A 26,885-nucleotide genomic window follows, 5' to 3' on the forward strand; every position below is an offset into this window, starting at 1 on the left:
AAATATTGTTAATAGTTATTATAAAAGTTAACAAATTTATCCTACATATTAATTTGTAATTGATTGATGATGTAAAATTATTTTACACCATAAATAATAATTTATTTTCTCTTAAATTTTTGGGTCTTGGGCAATAAACTAATAATTGTTTATAAATGAGATCTTCTATGGATAAATTTATAAAATACTACTGTATTTTCTTTTTCTTACAAGATGGCTATGCTTTTAGATGTGTATTCGATCCCCTTATATATTTTTATAATATAAATAAAAATTATTAATTCATTAAAAGATTAAATTATATTTAATTCAATTCATTTTTTAGTCTTTAAGCGTGGATCCCCAGTAGCGGTGGAGCCAAACTTGCGTTACAGGAACTAATTATAAAAATTAAAATTCATCTAACATATGTATAAGTATCAAATTTTATACAAAATATTTGTAATTATATATATATATATATATATATATATATATATATTATAAAATGATTTAAGAAAACATAATGGAAAATAAAAACTTAAACAATTTTTTTAAAAAAAAATCCAAGATTATAAATGTTAATTACAAGGTTTACATGCTACCAAAACTTTAATGAATTTATAATAAAAAAATGTATACACGTTAAGCATAATTTTTTATATGAAAAGACTTTATTAATTATGTTCTAAAAATATATTAAATCAATACCAAGGGATTGACCGAGTAGAGACAGGATCACATCTGACAGACTGCATGTTTGAATTCTGGTTCGTCTTATTTGGAAGAGGTAAATGTATACATATTAAATAAAAATGAATTATGTTAGTTTTGATCGTAATAACAATAGCCAACAAGCATTGAAATAGAATTTTCTCAGTTTAATGAAAATAAGGAGAGAGAAAAATATTTGTGTCATGGATGTACGTATGTTGGATTGAGGGTTTTCTCACCTTAATCTTAAAACATCATACATATTAAAAAAAAATTAAAATTACAATAAAGTTAGGTGACTCGGCCCCAACCCTCCAAAGAAATCATCCTTAGGTACACAAGCGAAATTATGGCATTAATCCTTATATTGGAAGTGGTAATTAGGTAAAGTCCTCTTTAATAAGCGGCAACGAGATTTGAAGTCCTCTTTAAAGTAAAGTTTAACATTCAAACACTGGAGCCCGTAGGTAAAATCCATCTCAATCAACTTAATTTCACTGGGTACATGAATTTAATTTGGAAATAAATTCAAATTGTTCAATTATAAAATAAGAATTAATCTAATTATAAAATTATTGTATGTGCTAAATTAATATATTTGACTTCACTTTTTTTTCAATTAAATTTTTTATCTAAATTACCTTAATTACTTCACTCATTCTAAATATGTGCAATTAAACTATATGACAAATAAAATAAATTTGATTTATTTTAATGTAATTTAAATATACCAAGATGTGTTAGTTCGAGTAATAGGAATTAAAAATTTTCATACACATGGTTTTGAGTTTGATATCAAAATTAATGTGTGTGTGTATATATATATATATAATATTGTTGGGGAGGGTTATTTTAACTATATTTTAAGGCTCTATTTGATACAATGGAGAGGAGGAGAGAATTTTAATAGAAGAGAGGAGGGAGATTTTAATTACATATTCTGTTTGGTTAGAGAAGCGGAAGGAAGAAAAAAAAAACTATTCTTGTTTGGTTTACAAGAGGAGGGAAGGTTTTAGTCAAATATTTTAAAAAATATAAATCCACTTTTCTTTTTCCTTCAAATCCCTCCAATATTAGAGGGAGGTCAAAGTTGGGTGAAGAGAGATTTTGTTCCCCTCTATTCACCTTCCATCTCCTACTAAAAGTTGAACTAAGCAAGAAAAGTTTTAAAATAAAATTCTTTCCTCCCCTTTCCTCTATTTCTCCCCAATTAAACACTATGAGCTTGTTTTGATAAACTTTTCATAAATACTTATAAGAGAAAAAAATAAAAATAAAATGAAATAAGTTTTTAAATAATCTAAAAATAATATATGTATAAGTTAATTTATAGAAAACTCTTTCATATTAATTTCTTTAAAAAAATAAAATTTTAACTTGTGCATAAATTAATTTTAGCTTATAGGAAAACTTATTTTATTTTTTTCTTCTAAAATTGCTTTATAAAAAAAATTATTCAAACAGATCCTAAGTAAGAAATTAATCTCTTGTCTACTAGACAATTCAAGAAATACAAGAAAATGTTCCAAATATGAACATTTGTTAATAAAATACAAGTCATATTTTATGACAAACATGAGCATAAATATCTATTTCTCATTACATATTAAATCTAACCAAATCTATTTTTCAATGATTCGATCGAACACAATTGTTAGTTGGAAGATACGGGATTTAATTAAATTGAAGGCACCCAATCATGTCATGTGGTGTTTATACATTCTGTAATTTGGAAGCTTCTACCATATTGGCTCAAGTGATAGGCCCATCCCACCCACTTCAGATTGTTGTTGCATGCTTATAATATACCTGTTTCCTCCCACTTCAAGAGCATCTTTGCTCCAGAATTTTTGTTCACAAAGCACACCAATTGGATAACGAACTTAACGTTAATTGTGGCATGGATACCATAATGGTCTTATGTTTTCCACGTGTAGTTTTTCTATTTTTGGTTTTATGTACCAAACCCTGCAACCAATGTACAAACGCCTAGGTTTCGATACGGTGTCACTTCCTCATTGCATTTGGTTTCATCACTCCATTAGTCATCATACTTAAATAAACAATCCCCTGATACTGATAATTGGAGCTACAAACAGTATTCAACCACCACCGCAGGTTAGCTATATATTTATAAGCATGCAATTTCGTAAGTGAATATATTTAATATGCCACTATATATAATACATGCATGTTTGTTGATAAGTGTATGCTGGTTTCTTTGTCGTTCAGTAAGTAGGATACTAATGGTCTATCAACACATGCACCCGCTTTTGCCACCACGAAGTGTATTTTGAAAACTATATACGTGAAAAAAAAATCTAATCGTTTTCATGAGCCAAGACCACTAATGCATTTATTATTCATGCAAAATATTCCTTAAGATTTGTTCGTTATATATATATATATATATATAATAGTTGAATATTTTGATATTAACGATCATATATACTAAATTTTAGATAAATTGAACATCTATGATTATGTAATCTTATCATTTACAATTACTTATATTTTAAAAATATATTATATATTAAATTGAGTTTATTTAATGAAGTACCAACTAATCTTAAAATTTTATAAAAAAGATGGTAAGGTTAATACCACTACAAAATAACTTGATTTAGCGACTGATATAATTAATTTTGTCACTGATTTAGCAACCGCACATATTAGTAGCAGACACCCTCGTCACACAGCTGTTTGTCATCGATTTTAAGAGTCAATTGCTAAATTTTTTATTTAGCGACAGTCAATCATAGAGGTATTTTATTTAGTGACCAGTTATAAAAAAAATAAAGCATCTAGCCTGTAATTTTATGCTTAGTCATGATATTAATGACTTATTGTTTCGGTCGCTAAATAATGACTAATTGGGTGACAATTTTGAAAAATTAATTCGGTGGCTAATAACTTCGTTGGCAATTTTAGAAAACTAATTGGGCGGTTATTTATGGGACTATCTAGATTTTGTATATACAATAAATAAGAAATTTTAATTAAATAATTGAATTAATGAAGTTTAATATATAAAAAGAGTTATTGAAGAAATTAACTTTATAAAAAATTTCTACTCAATAATTTGATATTCTCTCTCTCTCCTTTGAGCTAAATCTAGCTGCTGCCACTTTTAAAGGAGGGGAAGTACTTTTTCTATAAACAAGGATGTTTTTCTTCATCATTGAATAGGATTATATTTTCACTGAGTTTAAGTGTTGTATTTCCTACGGGTTCTTAGATCAAACCTTTTTTTTTATTTTTATAAAACATACATGTGTCAAATTTTCACACTGTGTCAAATTCTCACACTTTTTATAGAGTGTGAAATCTTTTATCTTTTTTTTTTGTCTGCTTGAATATTTTCTTTTTACTACTTACCTTTACATGTCTTTTTCTTATGTTTTGAGCAACTTTTTGAAGGATTAAGTTGCACTTGACCTTCCATTATAATATCCATTATTGTTAAACCTTAAATTTTCACTATTTCTTAACTAATTTTTTAGATCATATGTATTTTTTATTGGATATAATTCTGTTTGAGCTAGAGGATTATTATTGATGGCAAAATTTTTCCTTCGAATATTTAACGTAGTTATATACCCAAAACTCAAACTTAAGAGTTAATAATACATTCTTGAGTCCTATGTTCTTTATTGCTTGATTATCATAATGAATTGTGTTATTAATTGTCATACTTGCGTTATAATCATCATAGTTCCCTTTAATTTTGCACAACTTAATTCTCTTTAATTTTTGCACTATCTAATTGCTTGATCTTTCCAATTTTTCAATTCTTAATCATCATAGTTCCCTTTAATTTTGCACAACTTAATTCTCTTTAATTTTTGCACTATCTAATTGCTTGATCTTTCCAATTTTTCAATTCTTGTTGTTATATGTTTAATAACACCTTATTTTGAAATGTCATTGCTATTCCATTCGTCCCAAAATAATTGTAGTTCTACATTATTTTACACAATAATAAATAAATAAAAGAGAATAATAATTTTTCAAAATTAACCTTATATCATTAATTCATTTATAGATTTTGTCATTTCTCTTACGTATATAATGGGATAGAGGGAAAATTTATCGGGTTGGGCATATTAATTTGTTGCAAGCAGTGCTATAAAACTTGACTTGGCTGGTTGAACAAAAAATCGAACACATGACTTGTCTTGTATTCACTACAAGAGATGCAAAATAGCGACGGAAACTAGTGACCAGTGATTGGTCTTTTATTAAATAATAGAAAAATCAATTTGTTTTTTTCAGTAACAGACTAATGAATTGCTAAGTTAGTTGCTATGTGGTTTGTTTTTGAAAAAAAATACTTTTTTAGCGACCATTTTTGCGATATTTATTTCAGCAACCAGACTTTAACTTGGACGCTAAAGTATGAAATATTGTTTGAACTAGCGAACAAATGCATGTGTTTGTCCTACTGAACCTAAGTTGAAACCATTCTGTGTTTGAGAATATGATCTTTACGAAGTTGGATAGCTTTATGATTTTGTGTTGAGAATTTTGATTTTACATGCTTCAAAGGCTAGGTTCAAAGACAAGTGAATCTTGTGGATTAAGAATTGTCTTTCTACTTACATAATTGCGATCGGTCCTTGTTAATAATGGAAGTCATTCCAACGAGTTTAAATTACATAGGAGCTTAAGAAAGGGGATCCATTGGTTCCATTCCTTTTTGTTATTGTTGCAGAGGACCTTAGTGGATTGATGAAGAAAGACTCAATCTTATTTCCACAAAAAAAAAAGACACTATCAATCACATGGGTTTCCACACAAAAAAAGGACACTATAAATCACAGGGGTGTGGAGAGAGGGAAGGTGGGAGTGGAGGTTACTATGGAGGAGAAATCTTTTTGAGTGGAAGGGTATACAACTCTTGGGACTGCATCAGATTTTGTCCGTTGTCACGATTCATAATGGTGTTGTTGCTATCTTGAATGATTTCTTTGACTTGAAAAGATCTAAACCTCAAATTAAAAACATGAGGAATTAAGAAAAGTGATAAGAGTTATTAAAATCTAAAATTGATCAAGAATGTAATTGTGTTTTAAAGGACAATGATCATATTAAACTCAATTGTATTTTGTAAAATATTACAACATTTGCAAATAATTGATTATATCAAAAAATAATTGTCTAATATGCTCGTTCTTCAAACTTATGTTTTTGAAGAGCAAAATAATCGATTACTACAAGTTAAAAATAATCTATTTTTTTCTGTTGATTTTATAAAATATAGAATTAAACTCTATTTCTCATTTTGTCTCCATTTAAAGTCTGGGAGAGGATTTCTTAGAGCAAAGAATTAGTTGTGAAAAGCTTGAGAGAAGTCAATATTACATGTTTTCTTTGCAAAACATTAAATCATATATAAGGTATGGATCTCTACACTATATATATGATTCTTTTCGATTGCTTCTCTCATTATGGATCTCTGCACTATATATAATTCTTTTCGATTGCTCATTAGTCCACACAATCCCTCTACCACCATGTTGAACAAGAAAGGTGGAAGATAATATTCTTCAGTTTTGGGATGACACAATTTTCATTAGGAAGACCTCGTGGATTCAACTAGCAAATTTTTATTTTGCAACTGAGCCCAAATAACCCAACTTGAAATTTCTTTGGCCCATGATCCTATAAAGTATTCGATTCTTGAGCCGCGACCCAAATCCCTTTCTCCATTTTTCCCCTACCCTAAGCCCGTGTGTGTATGAGAGAAAATAGATGCATCCTGAAAATGGAATTTGGTTTTACTTTCGTATTAGGCAAAAGGAGACTCAAGAAAGATATCACTTCACATACACGACATGAGATTATGATCATACAGCAAGGAGGTAGTCCACGAAAGAGATCCACATACATATATATACATAAAACATAAATAAAACACAGTTATAACCAAATTAAAAGGAAAGTTGATTTGACTCAAATGATCAATTGGAAGATCCTCAGTTAAAAAACTCAAAATACACTGCTCAGCACCGTCCAATTGCCAATTCAATATGCCTCCTGATCCCCCTGTTCCCGCACCGTCATGGCAAATTCACAACCACAAATTTACATTAGAATTTGATGCATCAAATTAGTTCATTTCAAAAAGATTAAACCAACTAAAACTCACTTTCTTGGGCGTGACGAATTCGACGAATTTCTTGGCCTTGCCACCGTTATTGGGAGACTTTTTGCTTTGTTGCTGGTGGTTGCCATAGAGATACTGTCTCTCCGTTATATATTTCCTTATATGCTCTCTAACGAACCTTTCATATAAGTACGCAGCTCCTGCTAACTGTGGCAACACCAGCCATGCCACCGTCAATAGTTTCACATCGTACCAAATTGGTATCCTGCTAATTTCAAATTTTATAATCAATTTTTTCTAACTACATTAATCAACAATTTCTTTTTGATCCGTAGTCCGTAGGAATCACAAAGATGATTAATAAGAGATTTATGACACACTTGTTCAAGTATCTGAGTTAAACAGTTAAACCTCTTTGATAAAATTCAAGATAAATTCCAATGAAAATAAATAAATTCAATGAGAGAATATGTTTATGCATGATTCATTCATACAAATATATAATTTCTAACTCACCACTCTAAGATAGGTTGAAGAACCATTTCCGCAAGGGTGAGGAACGAATAGATGATCCAATAAGCTAGCCATTGCTCGTCATCCAACTTGGACTGGCTCTCTATTGCTACCACCGATGCATACCTGCAATAGTAAAATTATATAATAGAAAATTACTACTATAATAGTATTTAGTATTTACTTTATATTTAAGTTTTAATCTAATTAAAGTACTCAACAGAGGAAAGCTAGATATATTTTACGTCCACTAATTAGTTGTAGGTTAAAATTAAAGAACATAGAACATATTTTATTAAAAAGTTATTAACAAAATGTTGAAGTTGAAGGTCATACTTACAAAGGGTACAATAACGTCACAACCGGCCTGAAAAGAAGACAAACATAGAAGTTATCAATAGTAGTCTAAGATATATACACACACGCGATACATACAGGAATCAAAACCAAAGAAATATAATAAAGTAAATCATGGACGTTAGAAGAGGTTGAAGAAGAGTGCATACCCAGCAATAGAATGAAGCTGGATGATCAAGGTCCACAACTTGCCCATATGTGTTTGTATTATTATTATATTGTTTGTACGTTGAGAGTGAACTAAGATGAAAAGAAAAGGAAGAAATAGAAAGAGAGAAGGTGATGGAAAGAGTAGTAAAGGGGTGCTTAATTAGGTTGGGGTGGTTGGGCCACAGTAAATAACAAAGGTGAAATGAAAATGAACGTGTGAAGTGAGAAAACGTTTAAGGGTTACAAGAGAAAATCATGTTAGAGGGAAGCTTATATAAAATGTTTGTGAAGTGTGATGGGTCATAGAGAGAAGGACAAGGGGGGCCACGTGTGAAGAGAGGGGGCAAGTATCGGGTTCTGCCTTAAACGTGTCACGTTCAATCTAGCACCGTCCAGATGAGAAATATATCACCTTATCCAATGTTATTTTCTTTGTTTAATATTACTAATTACTAATTGCCCTAATTCTTACGAAGGTTCCTTCCTTGCCCAAAGCACAGGCCACGTGTGCACACTTTTTAATGCATGCGGGTCGGTGACACGTGTCGATTAGATGTGTCTCCTGAATCATGTGATGGATGATAATGATACAATGTGTTGAGATTTTCCTTCTCTTGTGGGGTAGAAACCATGGATAAAGCCATAATAAAGGGCTTGCACTCGCTATGTGTTTGTTGTTGATTTACTGATAAAGCTGAAAAATTAATACTTGATTAGTTATAAGATTGAATCTGACTGACACAAGCAAAGGCAAAGTGACAAATAGTCCCAGCTAACCAACCCAACAGACTAGGAAGAAAGGGAATATTCGAAGGTTAAATAAATATTCGATGTTCGTGGAATTTTAGATTTTGAATTTTAATATTTTTTCATTTATATATGTGAGATAATTTTTTTGTCTTTTTTATTTCCTATTTAATCTCTTCCAAGAATTAATTATGTACCATAAAAATTAATAAGACACTAAAAATAGACAAAGTCTTTCTGAAAAGATTAAAAGTCTAAATTTAAAAGTTGTGTTGCGAACCTTTTATCAAAGTCTATTTGATCCATGAAACCACATACATGACGCCCTTATAAGGCCCAAAAAGTAACGCAAGTCTAACTTGGCCCAACTCTAATTTGATTATCTCCTCCCAACTGTCCAATTCCCATTCTTGCCAAAGAAAAGGAGTAATTCTATTTATTTATTTATTTTATTAAAAATATTATTAATACACTCTTACTGCAATATCTACTTTATCTAGTATATTTATAATGATATTTTTGTTTGGTGAAATAAATATAACGATATTTTTTTTTTATAAAACCTGCTATATTAATTCTTTAATCAATACTTTTAATGTATTGATCAATTATTGATTGACAAGATTTTTAATATATCGTTTGAACCTTTCGTTCTTTCAAAACTTTATTTTATATATATATATATATATATATATATATATATATATATATATATTTTTTTTTTTTTTTTTTTTTACAACAAAATAACATTTTTTTTTTAATTTTTGAAAACATTGCCAGCTTTGATATACAGTCTGATTTGATGATTTCTAAGATAGTTTTGATGGCTTAAGCATGGTATCTTGAATCATAAAAAATCTCCTCCAATCAGATCCCTATTTTTTTGTGGAAAAAGATAAATAGATCAGAATGTTATTCTAGCTTAGTATCCGACATAAAAAGAGGACAAATATATATATATATATATATATATATATATATATATATATATATATATAAATATAATAAGTGATATGATATTATAAAAAAAGAAAAATTAAGAGGAAAAAGAAGTATAAGGAGAAAGTGAGCTAATGATTGTGTTTAAAACTATTACATGTTTATGTGTCAATATTTAATAACAAATACAAATAAATTGTTGGTCAGAATGAAATTGAATTTGATATCTTAACTAAGGTTTTGAATTTGAGTCATATAAAGGAAAGAAACGTAATTAAAAAAAATAATATTTTATTAAAAATGATTTTTTTTTTATAAAAATTAATTATCAATAAATATTTTACCAATGTTAGTGACCACAATATTTGCTCTTCCAAATATCAACATTTATTTAAATATATATTAAAGCGACGAGATCATAACCATACAAGTTGATTTAGTGGTTATGTTACTCATCCTCTCTATTGCCTCGCGCTCTTGAATTATTTTTTTTGTAAGACACTCCTGGGTTTGATTCTCAGTATTGCCAATATTTTGCCTTTCCTTAATTTGTTTTACAATGGCAAAATAGCTATCCCCAATTCACGTAACCAGGGAGCGAAACATTAGCTTAATTAATTGGCTCCATTTATATTAATAGCTACCATTTAATTGAAATAATCTCAATGGAAATTCACAACCAAAACCCAGCGTACAATGTGATTCAATTAAAATATGACAATTAATATCAATTAGCAATTAAAGTAACAGTTTAATTTAATTGGTCAAAGCACATGCATATTGAATGAATTTTATAACACAAAATAAATACCATGTTAAAAATATGAGTAGCGCAAGTAAATCAAGGTATGGAAAAATTAACTAATTGAAAGTTAAAAGTTGAAAAATGAGTTAAAAGTTAAAAAATTAATTTATTAAATCATAAGTGTTCAATAAAATTAACTGTTGAACTAGATAAAAAATATAAAATAATAAAATCAAGATTTATTTAAAAAGAATAATAAAAATTTTGATAAATACATTAAAGATAAAAAGAAAGCAAATATAAAAGCTAAAAACTAAATTAATGTTTTAAGCTCATTTGATTAAGGTTATGTTTGGTAAGACTCTAGAGAAACTTATAAGCTTATTTGACTAACTTATATATTCTTTTGACCAAAATAAGTTTGTTTAGTATATGAGTTTATTTTATTAGTTTATTTTTCATAAACTGTTTTAAGTAACTTATAGAAAATAAGTTAGCTTATAAGTTATGTATTAGCTTTTTTTTTTCTTCTCAATTTTATCCTTAATATTTTATTCGAGATTTTATTTTATTATTTTATTCAATTTAAAAACTCTCTTATCTTATTTGTTATTGACAAAATCTTTTATCTAATTTTACGTTTGTACATGCATGATTTAAGCAACCCTCTTATCTTTTATATGTTATCTAATTTAATTGAGTAGAGAAGCGATTTAAAGGCAATGTCTAGAAAAATAATTTTAAAACTCTCTTATCTTTTATGTTATCTAATTTAATTCATTTTCTTGCATAATTTTTAATTTATCCCCTTTCAACTAGTAAAATTGAGAATTTACCCTTTCGTTAATTAAATCCTATGCACAACTGAATATGTCATTTATGTTATTTGACATTTATGAGTTAACTTATCAATTAGTCTTGGTAAACACTTTCAATTAAATCAGCAAAGTGTATAAGTTTTCAGTTAGTTTTATCAAACATATTCTAACTTATAAGCCAGCTGAAAACTAATATGCTATAAGTTATAAGCTAAAAAGCTGGAAGTTAGTTAAAAGCTTATAAGCTAGTTGATTTAATTAAAAGTGCTTGATAATACTAGTTAATAAGTTAATGGATAAATATCAAATGATGTAAAGAAAATATTTAATTTGTGCAAGGATTAGTTAACAAAAAGGAACTTTTTTGTTTTTATGAATTGAATTGATAAAATAAAAATCATGTAAGAAAATGATTTAGGTCATATAATTGTAGTAAAATAATAGAATAATTCAACAAATAATTATAAAATTAATATGATTCAAAGAATTTCTAACCTTAAGAAATAATATGGTAATTACAATTGATAAGTTAATTGTAGTGTGTCATATGTGTGTGAAAACATAAAATTAAATATGAGAGTTTTTTCTGAAAACAAACACAAAAAGATAAGAGTTTTTAAATTGAATAAAAGGGTAAAACAAAATAATAAGATAAAATTAAGAAGAAAAAATTAGTAGCTTATAAGTTAACTTATTTTCCTTATCCTTAAGCTACTTTAAGCAACTCATCAAAATAAGATACTTGAAGTAGTTTATGAAAAATAAATTACTAAAATTTAACTCATGTATCAAATAAGTTTATTTTGGCCAAAAAAAACTTATAAGTCAGTTAAAGAAACTTATAAGTTCCTTAAAAACCTTATTAAACATAATCAATATTTAAAAAAATGTTAAAAATTATTACAAAATTATTATAAAAATTTATTAACCAAATAATAAAATAAGTTTTTTGGCTAAAAAAAATAAAAGGCAGCTGAAATGATTTGGGAAACATTATCAAGTGCATTGCATTTTCTTAATTTTTTAGGGACAAAAGAATATTATTACTCCTAAGCAAGGGGTGTGTCCAAGAGAAAGACCCAACCACCAGTATACATAACAATTGCAGCAGCCAAATTACTGTATAATAGCAAGTACTAAAACCAAGTGCATGATAATTGAATACATTAAATTGTTTAATTGTGGGAACTCATATAATGCTTAACCATGAGCCGAGGACATTAATAGCAGGCCGGTGTAACAACAATTGACTTGTTATGGCAATTAAAACAATACTTGACAATTAAGCCTGAAAATAACATCATACGCATACTGTAGCGATTAAAGCCGTTCAATACCCACTCACTCGATCAGACTCGATCGAAATAAAGAACGTGCTTAACTATAGGACTTTATTTTCGAGTTGAGAAAAAACAACCAAAACATGTTGCACATGACATTGCTGTTTCTCCGAACTTATAATAAATATTTATTTATAAGATAAAACAAAAAATCAAACGTGACAAACGACAGAACCCAAATGCTTCCGTGTACGTTATTAATCAACATTTATTTTTCATCTTTCGAACAATAATAACCTTAATTAATTAATTATTAGTCACACATTTCATCACTAGACACGGTCCATACGAGGACAGAATGTATAAATTAGAAGCATGGCTAGAAACAAATTGTGTTGTGTTCAACTGTGCCAACTTCAAATTTCTTGTTGAATTCAGCAATGACATCAATGGTGGCACCCATCAACATGCGGCTACAATTTCGGGGAAATTGGTGCAATGCCAACAAGGGAGGGGAGTTTTTGAAGCCAAGCTTTAATTCCTCATGCAACACTAATAATACATTGAACAATAAACGAAGATTTTCATTGCTGGTGATCACTGCAAGTTCTCAATGTAGTCCTGGGGGAATGAACACAATCAAAGGAATGAAACATGTTCCATTGGTTCATCTCGCAGCAGGCAAGTTGGCAAATGAAATTAGCAGAGAACATATTGTTACCTTGTTTCGTGGAAGGTTTGTGGAGGACAGGTTTGTATATAGGCAGACTTTCTTTGTTAGGTGCTACGAAATTGGACCAGATAAAACTATCACCATGGAGACACTCATGAATTTTCTCCAGGTTAGCTTAATTAACATCTATTGCTTCATCAAACTTACAATTGACTTAAATGAGTGAATTTTATATTTGTTTCTTAATAATTTTCTTTATTTGTAATTAATTGGGATTAAAATAAAATTCGTTAATGTATCAGAGAACAAATAAAAATTCATTAATTTATCAGGAATTAAAACGAAATATTAATGATTAAAAATAAAATTATTATTTTATTAAAGACTCAATGAAAAAAAAGTTTATTAGTGACCAAACATAAAAAATGAGTATTTATTAAAGATCAAAAACATATTTAAATCTTAAAACATATTTAACATGCGGCTACAATTTCGGGAAAGAAAAAAAGAAGAAAACTATTTATATCGTTAGCTTATTTAGTCATGTTCATTATCTTAAAGTTATCTTGCATGGAAGGATTTGGGTTAGGAACAAAATAGGATAAAATAGATACTTTTTTCTTACCCCCACCATCACACTCTTGATTTTGTTCCAAAATCGCCACCACCTTGCTACCCTCACTATCATAAATGCTATCACTATTATTTTATGCATCTTAAACATTGTCATGATTGTTACCATTATTATTATAATCACTATTATTGCTATCATCACCACTGATCCTATTATCATTGTCATTATTACTACATTATTAATATCATTATTATTGTCATGATTATCACTATCATTATGTCATTTAATCATTATTGTCATCATCATTGTTATCACTATGAGTTATAAAAGTTATAAAGGAGTATTTATTATAATATTTATAGCGGATTAATATGATCTACTTAATTAATTTATATTCAAAATATACTACAACAATAATATATAGAGAAATTTAAAATTATATATTCAGATACAAGTTCTTGAAGTAACAAAATTTTCTTCAATCAATCTTCTACTTTTCAGGTTTATTATTAACATACAATTTATATCACTATCTATTAGATTTTCTTGTATGCTCTAGGAAAGGATAAGAGCTTATCTTGCTCATTGGTTTTCCTACTCATATTGTTATGAACACCTAATCAGCATTTAAAAGTGTGTGTAAAAAGTTACTTGTCAAATAGTTGAATCTATATTGTAAAAAGGCCAGACAATTCCTTTTATACAAGACATGATGTGAGAATAATAAATACAAGTTATTGATTGATGAGTGTAAAAGAGCACAGTTCATGATCATAATGTTTTTGAAACACTACTTGAGAAATAGAATTAATGAACCAGAGGAATGAAAAATCATCTCGATGACCTGCATATAAAATGTTTCAGGAAACTGCTTTAAACCATGTCTCCAGCTGTGGGGGAAGTCAGAACGGTTTTGGAGCTACTCAGGAAATGGACCTTCGCAATCTCATTTGGGTTGTTACTCGTTTTCAAGTTCAAGTACAGAGATATAGCAAATGGTAAACATCAATCTATCCACACACACACACACACATATGATGCTTATGACTACCCCTGCCCCCAACCTCTTATACTACTTTTAAAGCAATTGCAGAAAGTAATTTTAAAAAGACTTAAATTTTTAAGGAGTGCATATTGATGGTTTACTAAAAGACAATCATAAATATGACAGGAGGGATGAAATTGAGGTTGAAACTTGGTTTGATGTTGCCGGAAAGAATGGAACGCGAAGAGATTGGATAGTCAGGGACCATTACACCAAAGAGATTATAGCTAAAGCAACCAGGTGCAACGATTTATCCTTTTCAGTTTAAGAAATACTAACAACACACTCTCTAACAATATACTCTCTCAAACATTTTCCTTATAACATATTTTCTAATATTAGTTAACACACTCTTATAATAAGTAGCAGACTCACAAAATTTTGCAGTATTTTCCAATATATTTCAACCAATTACAAAAGTAGTGTTATAAGAGTGTTAGTGTTAGTAACATTTCTTTCATTATCTTCATTGGGTATGGTTTGACCCTCCCAATTATTTTGTAATTCTCTGTTTCTTAACATATATGGAGGGGGCTGTTGAGATTAGGGTGCCAACATAGTTGGGATGTAAATCTCCACATCTCCTTAGCCCCTCTCCGGTCTCTTTTATCTAAAAAAACATTTCTTTCAGTTTTCATAATTACTAACTAACCCATAATATTTGCTCCATTTTCTGTACTTTCCTTGATGCAGCATATGGGCAATCGTGAATCAAGAAACAAGAAGATTATGCAAGATACCTGAAGAAGTTAGACAAGAACTTGTTACTTTCTACTTTAATAGGTTTGCCATCGCCAGGGAAGAAATAGATCATCAGAAGATACAAAAGCTCACTGATGACACTGCTGAGAGTTTTCGATTTGGTGTGACTGTAAGTTTGATAACAAATTTTTAGGCTCAATAATAATAATCTCATTTCGATTAATCAACACTTCACTGGATTCCCTTCTTCCTCAAGGTCTAAAAAATTTTAGTCCCACATATGGATCATGGTTACATCAATTTATATTTATATTGACTTTTTTAATATCTGCATGCAAACCAGCCAGGGAGGAACGACATGGATGTTAACCAGCATGTTAACAATGTAAAATACATCACATGGATCTTAGAGGTACGTACTTAACATATTTGACAAAAAAAAGTTCCAAGGTATATATGACAAAATAATGTATAACAGAAACGTGACAGTAATACCTAGACTCTTTTATACTCGTAAACATTGTCAGCGAATTAGATTTGTTTGATCACTTATACAAGTCACTCAAAATAGTTGTGCAATGTTATGCATTTTATAAATTTTGTGATGATTAACAAGCAATGTAAGAAGAAACTAACCATTGGGGGCTTGTTGATTTTGTTGGTGCAGAGCGTGCCAAGAGAAGTATTAGAAGATTACAAAATGACAAGCATTACTTTGGAGTTTCGGCGTGAATGTACTCTATCAGATTTGTTGGAGTCATTGATAGGTCCATCCTCCAGCGTGATTGGTGCCTCTGATAATAACTCTATCAACAGAAAACCCGGCCTGCAATATATACACCTGCTTCGTCTACAAGACAATAAAGCCGAGTTGGTCCGAGCCAGAACAGATTGGCATCTTAAGTAAAACCACGAGTGAACAAGGTTATGAATTGAAATCTGCGGATGCTTTGGATGGGGCAGGTGAAATCTGTTGTGGTTGTTTTGTGACAGTGCATATATCTGTTTTTTTTAAAAAAATAAAATTATTTTATGAGGGTATAGTGGCTGTTTTACGATCAACTATTTTAATATTTCAGGGATATAGTTGTTAATGGACCAGTAAAAATAGAATGCTTATGTGATATAGGACGCATATAGCATTACGTGGTTATATATTATGCAAACAGGATGTTATGTAAAGAGCCTTGTTTTTGGGCACCCCTTGTCCTCAAACTGCTCAAAGTAAGCATTTCGCTCTTGCATTTTGTACGGAAGCAAATTTGTTAAACATGCACAGTCATGGAAATCTTTAAAAAAAAACTTGTGAGATCCACGTGAAAAGATTTTCATGCAAAAATAAACAGTAAACCGTCATTTATGTGACACTCCAACTATTATATATATACTTAATCAATTAAGTGAAACACACAGTCACTCAATGGAGCTTCACATAATCAATTTGAATTTACTTATTTTGTTAAGATCTAATAGTTATAATAAATAATTAATTTTAATCATTAAATCTAAAAGAAATAAATGATAAAAATAAAGAGAACTAATTTTACAGTAAGTGATTAACTTGTATAAAGAGAGATTTAAATTATGAGTCTCGCATTTGTGTTTCATTTTCAGCTTGAGCAATCAAATTTTGACGCATCATTTAAAATTACAGTTGAGTTTTTCATCCAATTTCCAAATTGTCATTAGGAAATCCCTAACCCCGTTGCACCGCTGCAATGGACCGAGATATATTGCTATGTCGGGCTTGACTCCTAGATCATGTTGCTTAAATATTTAATAAGATTGAAATGAAGTAAGCGGAGTCCTGCTAAAACATTGCAGTTCTTTTACCATGGTCTTAGTTAGATCTTCATCTATGAATCAAAAAAAGCTATGGCTCATTATCACAGCTGATTGTTTCTTTTCCTTTTTTTCTTTGAGATATTATCAGATTCTTTTTACGTGCAACTTCGATCGTTTGTTTATTCACAGCGGATTGTTTTTTGATCGTGTTGCTGTTTCACGGTTAAACAAGGGAGTTAGGGGTTCTTTAAGGCCAATTTGAAAAGGATTTGACTTCTCCTTTCTCATATTTTAAAACTATATAATTTTTATGATTTTTAAAATTAAATGTCACCATTAAGTATTAACACTGTTATTTTGATGGGATGGTAAAAATAAGAGAAGTCAAGGTGGTTGTTCACCTTTGCAAAACCAAGGAACAATGAAATGTAGATCTTTAAATGCTTCAAGTACATGTAAGTTATTTTTCTTTGTCTACTTTGTGATTCATTTTTATTTGCTTATTGTATATATTTATTGTTGCAGACCATTGAAGTTGTCGAGACTTATTGTTTGGGATCACAGATCCTAATTCAAGATGGAACCTCATATTTTATGTATGTTTGACATTGTACTTTGAATTGTAATTACATTATCAGTAATTCAAGATGGAACCTCATATTTTATGTATGTTTGACATTGTACTTTGAATTGTAATTACATTATCAGTCTTTTCACTTAATGTTACATCTTTTTATATTAGCAGTCATTTCAGTCTGTATTATCTGTTTGAATATTTAAATTAATTTTTTGTACATTTTTAAAAAGATTATTAATATTTAACAATTAAGAAATCTCAAATCCTAGAATGAACACATGTTGCTAATATTTAAATAGGAGTATGAGCCCGGACGTTCATACGGACAAAACTTTATTTCATTTGAAAAGGAAAATACAAGTGTCATTTTGAATGATGTGTAAAAATTTGATTGGTGGGGCTGAGAATGAAACATAAATGTGAGAGTGGTGATTGAAATCTCTCTTTATATAGGTTAATGTATATATATATATATATATATATATATATACACATGTGACGGATGCGTTCAGTGATGCTATATGTAAATATGGAAGTATCCGTCATAAATTGACTTAAATAACAAATTTCATAAATTCCTCAAAAAGGTTGTTAGTGCAAGGGATTATATTCTGTTACAAATCTTCTCACTATTTTTTTTCCAGTAGTGGAAATAAAATATATACATCTTGAAGTTACAAGCTAATGCTTTTAAGAAAATTCTATTTGAATTAGTGTTTAAAAAAATATTAAAAGTCACTAAAAAAAATTTATTTATCAAACAATTAAACACATTTTTTAGTTAGTAAAAAAATTAAAATCTAGTTAAAATATCTTGCCTAAATAGCCAAAAATATAAAAAAGGTATGTAAATTTCAGAAATATAAAAGAATTTAAATCAAAATTAAGTGCAGACATCTAAAATAGAGCCGCTAAACTGAAAGCAATTTAAACGAAAATGCTGTGAATTTTGCAAAAGAATTATACATAACTTCGAAAGTAAAAGAATATTTGGAAAGATAAAGGATGTACACTTGAAAGATGTGAAATGCAAATGGGTAAGAAACTTAAATTCAAAAGGGTTATAAAAGTTACTAATAAAATAAATGCATTAGTTTAAAGACTTAAAATTAAAGAAAGAAGATGAAGTAAAGAAGTGAAATGAAAAAAGTCAGAACAATTTGAGTGCATCATTCTTAATTTTGGGCAACATGGTAGTATTTGAACACTCAAAATTTATAAACTTTATGAACACTCCTCATTTCTGTCTTTAACTCTCTTTTCATGTTATATCATATCATGATTTTTATTAATCACTTATATCTCAATTTCTTTTTTTGTTTTTTTGACAAATGTCAGTTGTTACTATTGTTAATCACTTATATTTTCGTTCTCAATTTCTTCTTAATTATTGTTAATCACATATATTTTCGTCCTCAATTTCTTCTTATCTCTCTGCAGGTGTATATACCTACAAGGTGTCCAAGAATATTTCCCATTTGGGTTCATGTAGACGTAGTTGTGTTGGATCGCGCTTGCTTTTGTTTTAAGTTGAGAGAAAAAGCAACCAAAACATGTGGCACACGACATTGTTGTTTCTCCGAACTGATACATGCATATTTATTTAAAGATAAAACAAAATCAAACGTGACAAACGACGTCAGAACCAAAATGCTTTCATGTACGTTATTAATTAATTTATTTTTCATCTTTTGAATCACCTTAGTTAATTAATTAGTTGCACACACATCATCATCACCAGACACGGCCTGGTCCGGAGACGGAATGCATAAATTAGAGGGACGGCTAGAAGAAACATCAATTTATACTTAATTTCCATATTGTGTTCAGCTGTGCCATCATGAAATTAATTTCTCGTTCAATTAAGCTATGACATAAATGGTGGCACCCATCAACATGGGGCTACAATTTCGAGGAAATTGGTGCAATGCCAACAAGGGAAAGAATTTTTTGAAGCCGAGCTTTAATTCCTCATGCAACATTAATATTTCATTGAACAATAAACGAAGATTTTCGTTCTTGGTGGCTGCAAATTCTCATTGTAGTCCTAGGAGAATAATGGACACAATCAATGAAATAAAACATGTTCCATTGATTCATCCTACAGCAGGTAAATTGGCAAATGAAAACACAGAACATACCTTGTTGCGTGGAAGGTTTGTATATAGGCAAATTTTCTTTGTCAGGTCTTATGAAATCGGCCCAGATAAAACTATCACCATGGAGACACTCATGAATTTTCTCCAGGTTAGCTTAATACTTGAAGATCATATAATAAAATTTCTTTTTAGCCCCACTTCACATTATATAATTTCTTTGTTCCACCACCACTGCACCACCAATACCACATTTGTTTCTGTTCTGCCACAGTGCCACTGTCATTCTTATTACTATATAGTAATGATTGCTACCATTAATACTATAACTAAGGAAGAAATAGATCATCAGAAGATACACAAGTTCACTGACGCCACTGCTGAAAGTTTTCGATTTGGAGTGACTATAAGTTTGATGACAATTTTTTAAGTTCAGCAATAATCCCATTTCCCTTAATTAACACTTCACTCGATTCCCATCTTCCTCAAGTTTGAAGATTGTTATATCATTTTATTGACTGCTTTTTTATCTGCATGCAAACCAGCCAGGGTGGAACGACATGGATGTTAACAATGTAAAATACATCAGATGGATCTCAGAGGAACATAACATATAGACAAAAAAAGTTTCAAGCTATGTCAAAATAAGGTATATCAGAAACGTGGCAGTCATAACTAGACTATTTTTTTTACTAGTAACATTGTTAGCAAATTGGCTATGTTTGATCTCCTAATAAAGACACTCAATAATAGTTGTGCAATGTTATAGAATTTATAAGAGGTGATGATTAACAAGCTTGGTAAGAACTAAGAAGAACTAACGATTAGCATTGGTATGTTGACTTGGTTGGTGCAGAGTGTGCCAAGAGAAGTATTAGAAGATTATAAACTGACAAGCATGACTTTAGAGTTTCGGCGTGAATGTACTCAATCAGATTTGTTGGAATCAATGAGTAGTTCATCATCCTCCAACGTGGTTGGTGCCTCTAATAATAACTCTGTTAATACAAAACCCAACCTGCAATATATACATCTGCTTCGTCTACAAGACAATAAAGCTGAGTTGGTCCGAGCCAGAACAGAATGGCTTCTTAAGCAAAAACCACAAGTGATACAAGGTTATATATGATGGTTTTAAATTGTGCGTGATTCTCATTGCTATTGCATTGTGATTATACAAAAGTGACTAATAATTGCGAGAAAATTCAGCTGCTACACATGCCACAGTTAAAAGTCATGACAGATATATATACCAATGATACCATGGAGGCACGTGTGGACCCAATACCATACTACTAAAGTTTTAGCTACTTTTGTTTACTCTTCTGATGATCTTGCTTTTCTGGATCCTTTATCTCAAGTTTTTTTTCCCTTTCTTTTTACGAATATCTCAAGGTTAAAAATTTGCCAATTACTTATTTGTACAATTTGACTTTGATGGCAAAAGTTGTATTAATTCATTCAATTTGAAGAATTGTTTTGATTCAATCTTATTAGAAATAGTAATAGAAATTTTCTAAACGAAATAAAATAAAATAAAGGATAATAATTGATGGATTAATGCTCAAGCTGGAGATTCCCATGTATTGCATAGCTTACTTATTCATGAGAAGAAGAAAAAGATGAGCCAAAATTTAAGGGTCTTAAAAATGTGAAAGTAATTAATATTTACTTTTTTTGGGAGAAACCACATCAAAGTTACATATATGGGACTTTGCGAAGAGTTTAGATATGCTTGATAGTGAAATTTGTTTCGATGGTTTTTCTTTTTTAGTTTTCATTTGTATTAGACTCGAAATTGTAATATTTTTAATTTTTTTTATAATGACAATATAATGATTAAGCCTAACTAAGTCTTCATATATTTATCCTATCTCCTAGCTACAGTTAGGCTAACCCTAATGGGTGTAATATTTTTCACTATTTGATTCTAAATGACAGTATTGGAGACATAAAATTGATTTAAGATAAATTATCACATGTTTGGTGTTATATTGATGATGGTTGAAGAGTTCATAATCAACTATGAGTTCAAAATTGATTGTTGAACCAAATTTAAGTAACTTTTGTATTGAACAACAAAGTTTATATTAAATTTTATTTCTAACTTAATTTTATAATAAAAATATTAAAACATAAATTAACACATCTTAAAATTAATTTTAATTAAAATCATTTTTATCAACACTCATTTACACACACCGTATTTACTATTATTTTATCTGATGCAAACCAACAAGGGACAATGACTTGTTGAATCCAAGACCACTGGAACAACAACTTGTTGGTTGCTTTCAATCAATTTAAAACAATACAACTTATTTTTTAATGGCTTTGCAACTATCAATATAATTTTAAGGTTTGTATTTTTTTTTCCAAAGTTTCATTATGTCATGAATTTTGTCCCCTAATTTTTATTTTTAATTTTTGCAATTTTTGTTCCCCAATTTTCAAAAATCGTGAATCTTGCTCCTATATAGAAAAATCATCACGATTAAGTTATCACGATTAAGTTATTTCTTTTAGTGGTTTTTCCTTTAAACCGTGACAATTAAGACAATTTTGTGACAATTTTTTCTTTAATGGTGGTGATTTTTCTACATGAGAGCAAATTTCACAACATTTTATAAATTTGAGAGATAAAATTCGTGAAAAAAAAGTTTAGAAACAAAATCTGCAATATTATAAAACTTTAGAACTAAAAGATGTAATTAAACCTAATTTTTATTTTCAAGAAGTATAGCTGTCAATAGATGTCGTTTTGGACTGCTACTTATTGAGTAAAATAAACGTGATTGACTAAATAATAACTTAAAGAATAGAACAAAAGTAATGACGTGACGGGAATCACCTTAGGTGTTAATATACAATTTCCGTTAAAAAAAATTTATACTATTTAACAATTTTCTAAAATTATTTACTGATAATAATTGATTAAATACAACTAAAAATGTATCCATCGATATTTCGAACTTTTCTTTTTTCCTTTCAATTAATGTTTTGCAATCAACTAGTATCTCACATGTCAACTAGTTCTGCTTTCCTATTCAAGTTCTTTCCCCCTTCAAATATCTTTTACTTGTAGTAATGTTGCACTCTCTACTTGGCCATTGAATAACTAACATTTTATTATTCTCACCATGGAAATAGCTTGATGTGGAAGAAAGAGTCGAAACCGCTTAACTACACAAACTACCTTTTTTTTTTTATTGTTTAGAGATAAATTAGAGGTGCCCTATTCTAAAGGACATGAACATTAGTGGTACGCACCATTTTTTATGGCTAGAGTGGCACGTATGCAACAACACCTCTCGTATCTTCTATTTTTGCGTGCAAGTTAACGATGAATTTCCTTATTTTCTCCCACTCGAATGAAGTGGTTGGGCTGCGATTTTATGTCTTTCCAATAATTCACCATTAGTTGCACCTACAAATTATATACTGTTTTTGAAATGAAACCATTTACCCTTCAACAAGAAACTTGACCTAGATTTATATTTAACATTACTTTTTCATTAGTCCCACTTGTTGAATTCCACTAGGCTTATTACTTATCAGTGATTTGAGTTCTTAATTAACTAGCAATTGCATCGGTCAATGGCGGCAATCAGCAACATCAGTTTGCAATTTCCAGGGAATTTAACCGATGCAAAGAAGGATAATAATGTTTTGAGGCTTAGCTTTTGTTCTCCACGCAACACTACCAACATGTCTAGTGAAAAACGAAGATTTTTATCGGTAAGTGCAAGTTACAGTGATAGTCCTCGAAAAATAGACACGGCAAATAGAGTGAATGTGAATGGAATACATGTGGCAGAGGCTCCTCTACAAGCAGGGAAATTGGCAAATGATCCAAGTGCAGCAGATGAAGCTATTGTTACCAGCTTGCGTGGAAGGTTTGTGGAGGGTAAGTTTGTATTTAGGCAAATTTTTGTTATCAGGTCTTATGAAATTGGACCAGATAAAACTGCCACAATGGAGACACTCATGAATTTTCTTCAGGTTAGCTTCACAATTCAAGCATCAACGAATAACTGAATACTATATCATATCATTATCATATTCACAATTAACAATTTACAAGTTTTAAGCCACACACACCCAATTGCATTCTACTTTATTTCTGCCATATTGTTGAATGCTAGCTGACATTTCCTCTGGCATTTTCTTTCGGATATTTTCTCTATGATTATAATTTATTGAAAATTATTAATTTTGGAAGATTTTATTTCTTATTTAATATAAATCAAGAGAGAGAAATATTAATAGAGAAACAAAACCTATCAAAATTGGTGATTATCAATAAATTTTAACTTATGAAAGAGGCAGTATCCGAATGTCATTGCATTCCTTTTGTTCGTTAACATAAAATGTGTCATGGTTTCTTAGCCAGATTCAAAATCGTGGCTTAATGATTGTTCTAATCTGATGGCCAATGATTACACCATAAAATTGAACAAGAAATATGCTGTGATCTTTCCCATTAATACCTTTTGCTATTTATTTGTGTAACAATATATTTAGACTTTATGATACCGATGAATTCTGATATATAGATCTCATTATTAATTTATTGTACCTAGTTCAACATAGATGAGTAATATTTTTTAATGCTTGATGAATAGAGTGTATGAATGAACCAAAGCAATTTATTATTAAATCATTTTTCAGGAAACTGCTTTAAATCATGTCACCAGCTCTGGGATTGGTGGAGAAGGATTTGGAGCAACCCGCGAGATGAGCCTTAGAAAACTCATTTGGGTGGTTACTCGTATTCAAGTTCAAGTGCAAAGATATAACAAATGGTAAATACATACAACGCCTTAAACATTTGCCTTGCATATCAATACAAAAAATACTTGTGACCACTTATGTTTGATTGTTTGGTTCCAAGAATTAAAAACAAGAACATATATGTGACAGGGGAGACGAAATTGAAGTTGATACTTGGGTCGATGCAGCAGGAAAGAATGGAATGCGAAGAGATTGGATAATCAGGGATCATTACAGCAAAGAGATCATAACAAGAGCAACAAGGTGCAAAATATTTCATCATTTGCATGCATTTTTTTTTACAAAAAATTGAGATGAGTTTGAGTCTCAATATTCATCAAGAAAGGCCTCAAGGTTCAAAAAATCCTTACACAGATGCTTTATAAATTATTCATCAACAAAGTTCTCACAAATTCAAACTCACGTTTGAGATATGAATTTAATTCTTACTGACTGAACCTACATTTATGGACTCTTACACATTGAGGTTTCCTCAATATATATGCTAAAAATAATTTGCCTCGTGCAGCACATGGGTAATCATGAATAGACAAACAAGAAGACTATCCAAGATCCCTGAAGAGGTTAAGCAAGAGCTGCTTCCTTTTTATCTTAACAGGCTTGCCGTTCCTACCGAAGAAACAGATTGTGAAAAGATAGACAAACTCACTGATGAGACTGCTCAGATCAGAATCCTATCTGGACTGGCTGTAAGTTTGATATCTGATTTCTTTTTAATTTTGCACCCCCTTCTCTTTATCATCAATTACCATTTCACTTTAGTCCAACCTTGCTTTCTCAAAAACTATAATAATGTCTAGTGTCAGTGTGTCACACTTAGGTTGTCATTGAAATCATTGCATTAACCCTTTGTTTGTGCATGTAATACAGCCAAGGTGGAATGACATGGATGCTAACCAGCATGTCAACAATGTGAAATACATTGGATGGATTTTAGAGGTACGAATTAGAAATGGCAAAACAAATTACCTATGTGGCAAAGATTGCAATACTCTATTTCTTATAGACGTTACAAGGTTTTAAATATCGGTCGCGGTTGTGTTAGGATTTTGTTGCGTTTGCTGATATCACGGCACATCGAATACAAATACGATCCCAATTGAGATCACTGAAAGTTAAAAACTCTTGATGTTGCAATGCAAATTACAGTCGCCAACCTTTTTAAAACCTTTTAACGTTAGATATGATAAAATGTAGTACTGTAAAATGTAGTACCAAAATGTTGATTTGGCCTATTAATTTGGTTGCAGAGTGTGCCAATTGAAGTGCTAGAACATTATAACATGACAAGCATGACTTTGGAGTTTCGGCGTGAATGTACACAATCAAATTTGTTGGAATCCATGACATGTCCAACAGCAAGAGTTATGGAATCCAATAATAATTCCAAGAATAGAAAACCCGACATGCAATACACACACTTGCTTCGTCTGCAACAAGATAAAGCAGATGTTGTCCGAGCCAGAACTGAATGGAATTTTAAGCAAAAGCATCAGTGATACACAACATTGACAAAAACCACAGTATCTGTGGACCCTGTACCCTTCTTCTTCGATGTTCCTGTTTGCTTTTTGCTCTTATGGTTTTGCTTTCTAGGATCCTTTAAGTTCTACATTCATTACAACACATTTGTCAATTTATCCTCTTTGTGAATTCTTTCTGTGAGGAGAATTGTAGATTGCTAGTTATTGAGAAATTTGTTATAAATAAAAGCATTTGATAATAACTGATTAAAATATATCAACATATATCGCATAGTTTGAATATTGTTTTAGTATTCAGAGATTGAATTGCCTAATCTACAGACTCAAAAACAATTCTTGAAAATACGTTTCCATCAAGGGTATTTTTGGAGAAAAAAATAACAAACAAATCTTGGGGGTGAAAATAGCTGACAATTTGAGTGGGAATAGCAGCCTCCCTTTTGCTTTCTTTTTTAAGTCGAATATGGAGTTTTTTTAGTTTAAGGAAAGGAAATTATTATTGGTCCCACATAATTGCTCTTGGTCTCTATAGTCAAGTGCAAAGATCAAAATATCCTTAGAGGATTTTAACCTCACTCATCTCCATCTCATCACTCTTTCTTCATTCTTTCATTTCCTCTTCCCATCTTTCTACACTCAGGTTGTAGAAGGGTTTTTTTTTTTTTTCATGTTTGTGAATATAACGAAATCTTGATTTCATTTTTTTTGTTAATACAACAAAATCAAGATTATATTGTCATACAATTTTTGTCATATAATAAAATTATACAAAACTTATTATATAACTGAATAGTGATTTCGATG

General features: G+C 29.9%; 3 protein-coding genes across 3 annotated transcripts; 2 read left to right on the top strand and 1 right to left on the bottom strand.

The window, feature by feature from the left end:
- Nucleotides 1-6,159: 6,159 nt before the first annotated feature.
- Nucleotides 6,160-8,078, bottom strand: LOC114416116 (HVA22-like protein e). The gene is made up of 5 exons (XM_028380993.1): nucleotides 7,822-8,078; nucleotides 7,656-7,682; nucleotides 7,319-7,441; nucleotides 6,845-7,067; nucleotides 6,160-6,741 (listed from the first exon to the last, which is right to left on the bottom strand). The coding sequence occupies exons 1-5, from the start codon at nucleotides 7,866-7,868 to the stop codon at nucleotides 6,721-6,723; spliced, it is 441 nt and encodes a 146-aa protein (XP_028236794.1). The 5' UTR covers nucleotides 7,869-8,078; the 3' UTR covers nucleotides 6,160-6,720.
- A 4,688-nt stretch (nucleotides 8,079-12,766) lies between these two features.
- On the top strand, nucleotides 12,767-16,592 carry LOC114414050 (palmitoyl-acyl carrier protein thioesterase, chloroplastic-like). The gene is made up of 6 exons (XM_028378418.1): nucleotides 12,767-13,193; nucleotides 14,463-14,596; nucleotides 14,770-14,883; nucleotides 15,337-15,514; nucleotides 15,689-15,757; nucleotides 16,013-16,592. Exons 1-6 carry the CDS (start codon nucleotides 12,792-12,794, stop codon nucleotides 16,250-16,252), a joined length of 1,137 nt encoding a protein of 378 aa, XP_028234219.1. The 5' UTR covers nucleotides 12,767-12,791; the 3' UTR covers nucleotides 16,253-16,592.
- A 6,721-nt stretch (nucleotides 16,593-23,313) lies between these two features.
- On the top strand, nucleotides 23,314-26,339 carry LOC114416123 (palmitoyl-acyl carrier protein thioesterase, chloroplastic-like). Its single transcript, XM_028380996.1, has 6 exons — nucleotides 23,314-23,805; nucleotides 24,475-24,608; nucleotides 24,727-24,840; nucleotides 25,106-25,286; nucleotides 25,468-25,536; nucleotides 25,848-26,339. The coding sequence occupies exons 1-6, from the start codon at nucleotides 23,401-23,403 to the stop codon at nucleotides 26,094-26,096; spliced, it is 1,152 nt and encodes a 383-aa protein (XP_028236797.1). The 5' UTR covers nucleotides 23,314-23,400; the 3' UTR covers nucleotides 26,097-26,339.
- Nucleotides 26,340-26,885: the final 546 nt, after the last annotated feature.

Source organism: Glycine soja, chromosome 6, assembly GCF_004193775.1.
Source record: "Glycine soja cultivar W05 chromosome 6, ASM419377v2, whole genome shotgun sequence".
Classification (NCBI taxonomy): Eukaryota; Viridiplantae; Streptophyta; class Magnoliopsida; order Fabales; family Fabaceae; genus Glycine; species Glycine soja.